General features: G+C 39.1%; 1 protein-coding gene across 1 annotated transcript; it reads left to right on the forward strand.

Annotated features, from left to right (window-relative positions):
- The first annotated feature begins 810 nt into the window (after positions 1-810).
- LOC131158661 (uncharacterized) lies at positions 811-1,718 on the forward strand. The gene is made up of 2 exons (XM_058113531.1): positions 811-1,306; positions 1,549-1,718. The coding sequence occupies exons 1-2, from the start codon at positions 811-813 to the stop codon at positions 1,716-1,718; spliced, it is 666 nt and encodes a 221-aa protein (XP_057969514.1).
- The last annotated feature ends 223 nt before the right edge of the window (positions 1,719-1,941 follow it).

Here is a 1,941-nt window from a genome sequence, read left to right on the forward strand (position 1 = left end):
AAAGAGGTTCCCATGGTGTTAAATGCAAAAAATTTAGAGGAGATGGGTTTGATAGACAACAGTGTTGCCTTGGAGGTAACAGATGGGGTCGAATTTGTTTGAGAAGGTGTGCCCAAAGACAGTAAGAGGATAAAGATAGATGGTGAGAACAGAAAGCTGCAGGAAGCACAATAGAGTAAGGCGTTTATGAAGGAGAACAAAAGAGTGTCGTGGGTCGATTTGTTTGCAAAAAATAGACAAATACAAAGTTGTGGAGCAATACCAGCATTTGACTCAGATGGTGCTAGGGCTAGGGTTCAAGAAATAGACATGGAGGACCCTACTGGGACTTTTAACAAGTGCCTAGTGGGTTCTTTTGTTGGAAAACACCCTGGTAAGTCAGCTCTCAACTCACTAGTCAAGTTTTGGAATGTAAATGTGGAGGTTATTCACTATGCTAGTGGGTGGATAATATTCAAGTTTAGAAATGAAGGGGATATGGGAAATGTTGTGTAGAATATTCAAGTTAAGGCTGCCCGGCTAGCTGAGGTAAATGGAATGTTTATGGCTTAACAAGCTAAGCACAAATATCACAAAGAAAGTGATAGAAGTTCCTCCTTTTTTCACACATTGATGAGAAGACATATGGTCAGGAATCATATAGCATCAATCACAAAGAGTAATGAGGAGATCACTGCATCTCTATAGTAGGTTGCAAATGAATTTGTCACCTACTATAAGGGACTTCTGGGGTCTTTCGAGAACTATATGGAAGTGGATCCTTGTATTGTTGCCAATGGTTAGACCCTGAGTGAGTTTCAAGCAAGGGACATGGTCAGGGACATTACAGATGAGGAGGTAAAATTGGCCTTATTTAGCATTGGGGAGGAAAAGTCTCTAGGCCTCGATGGATACACATACTGTTTCTTTAAGAAAGCTTGGGGTACTATTGGAGTTAAGTTCACAATTGCAATTAAGGATTTCTTTTTGCATAGAAGATTGTTGAAACATATTAACCACTTGGCTATTGCCTTAATAGAAAAATCAAACCATGCTTCTACAGTTCAGGATTTTAGACCCATTTCATGTTGTAATGTTATTTATAAGGCCATCTTTAAAATTATTGTGTACAGATTGAAGCCATGCTTTGACACACTGATAAATCCAGCACATTTAGCTTTCATCAAGCAAAGGAGCATGATTGATAATGTTTATCTAGTCCAAGAGCTTGTGAGGAAGTATGCCAGAAGGAGAGTTTCTCCTAGATGCATGATCAAGGTGGATCTGAGAAAGGCTTATGACTCCATCTCTTGGAGTTTTCTTCAAGGTATGTTGGAAAAGCTCAACTTTCCTAGAGTCATGATATGTTGGATCCTGCAATGTGTTACCACTACCTCCTATTCTATTTCCTTTGATGGAAGTTTGCATGGGTTCTTTGAAGGGAAAAGAGTCCTGCACCAAGGAGATCCTTTATCTCCTTTACTCTTTGTCATATGCCTAGAATATTTATCAATATTGCTAAAGGTAGTGTGAGGTGGATGGTCTGGTGTGTTCATCTCAAATTTATAGATTTTGGAGAACTAAGGGATGTAAAGTCACTTGGCATAAAGAAGTGTGGAAAAGTGGGTGCACTCCTAAGCACTCATTTATCTTATGTCTGGGAATTAAAGGGAAGTTGTCCACGAATGATAAACTGCAAGGAGATGGAGTTGATCATGGTTATGTGTGATGGGGATTAGGATGCCCTACCTATCTTATTTTCAGATGTTGTGACATATGGACGGCCTCCCAATGTCCACTATGTTGGAATTGGTGTATTCCTAAGAGGGAGGGGGGTGAATTGAAATTTTAAAAACTTCTTCCTAAGATTAACCAGATATTAGCAATATTTCACAACCTAGGGTCTTTCTAAATGCAATCCTAAATGCGCAGATAAATATAATGTGCGAAAATTAAATCATG

Source organism: Malania oleifera, chromosome 6 (genome assembly GCF_029873635.1).
Source record: "Malania oleifera isolate guangnan ecotype guangnan chromosome 6, ASM2987363v1, whole genome shotgun sequence".
Lineage (NCBI taxonomy): Eukaryota > Viridiplantae > Streptophyta > Magnoliopsida > Santalales > Ximeniaceae > Malania > Malania oleifera.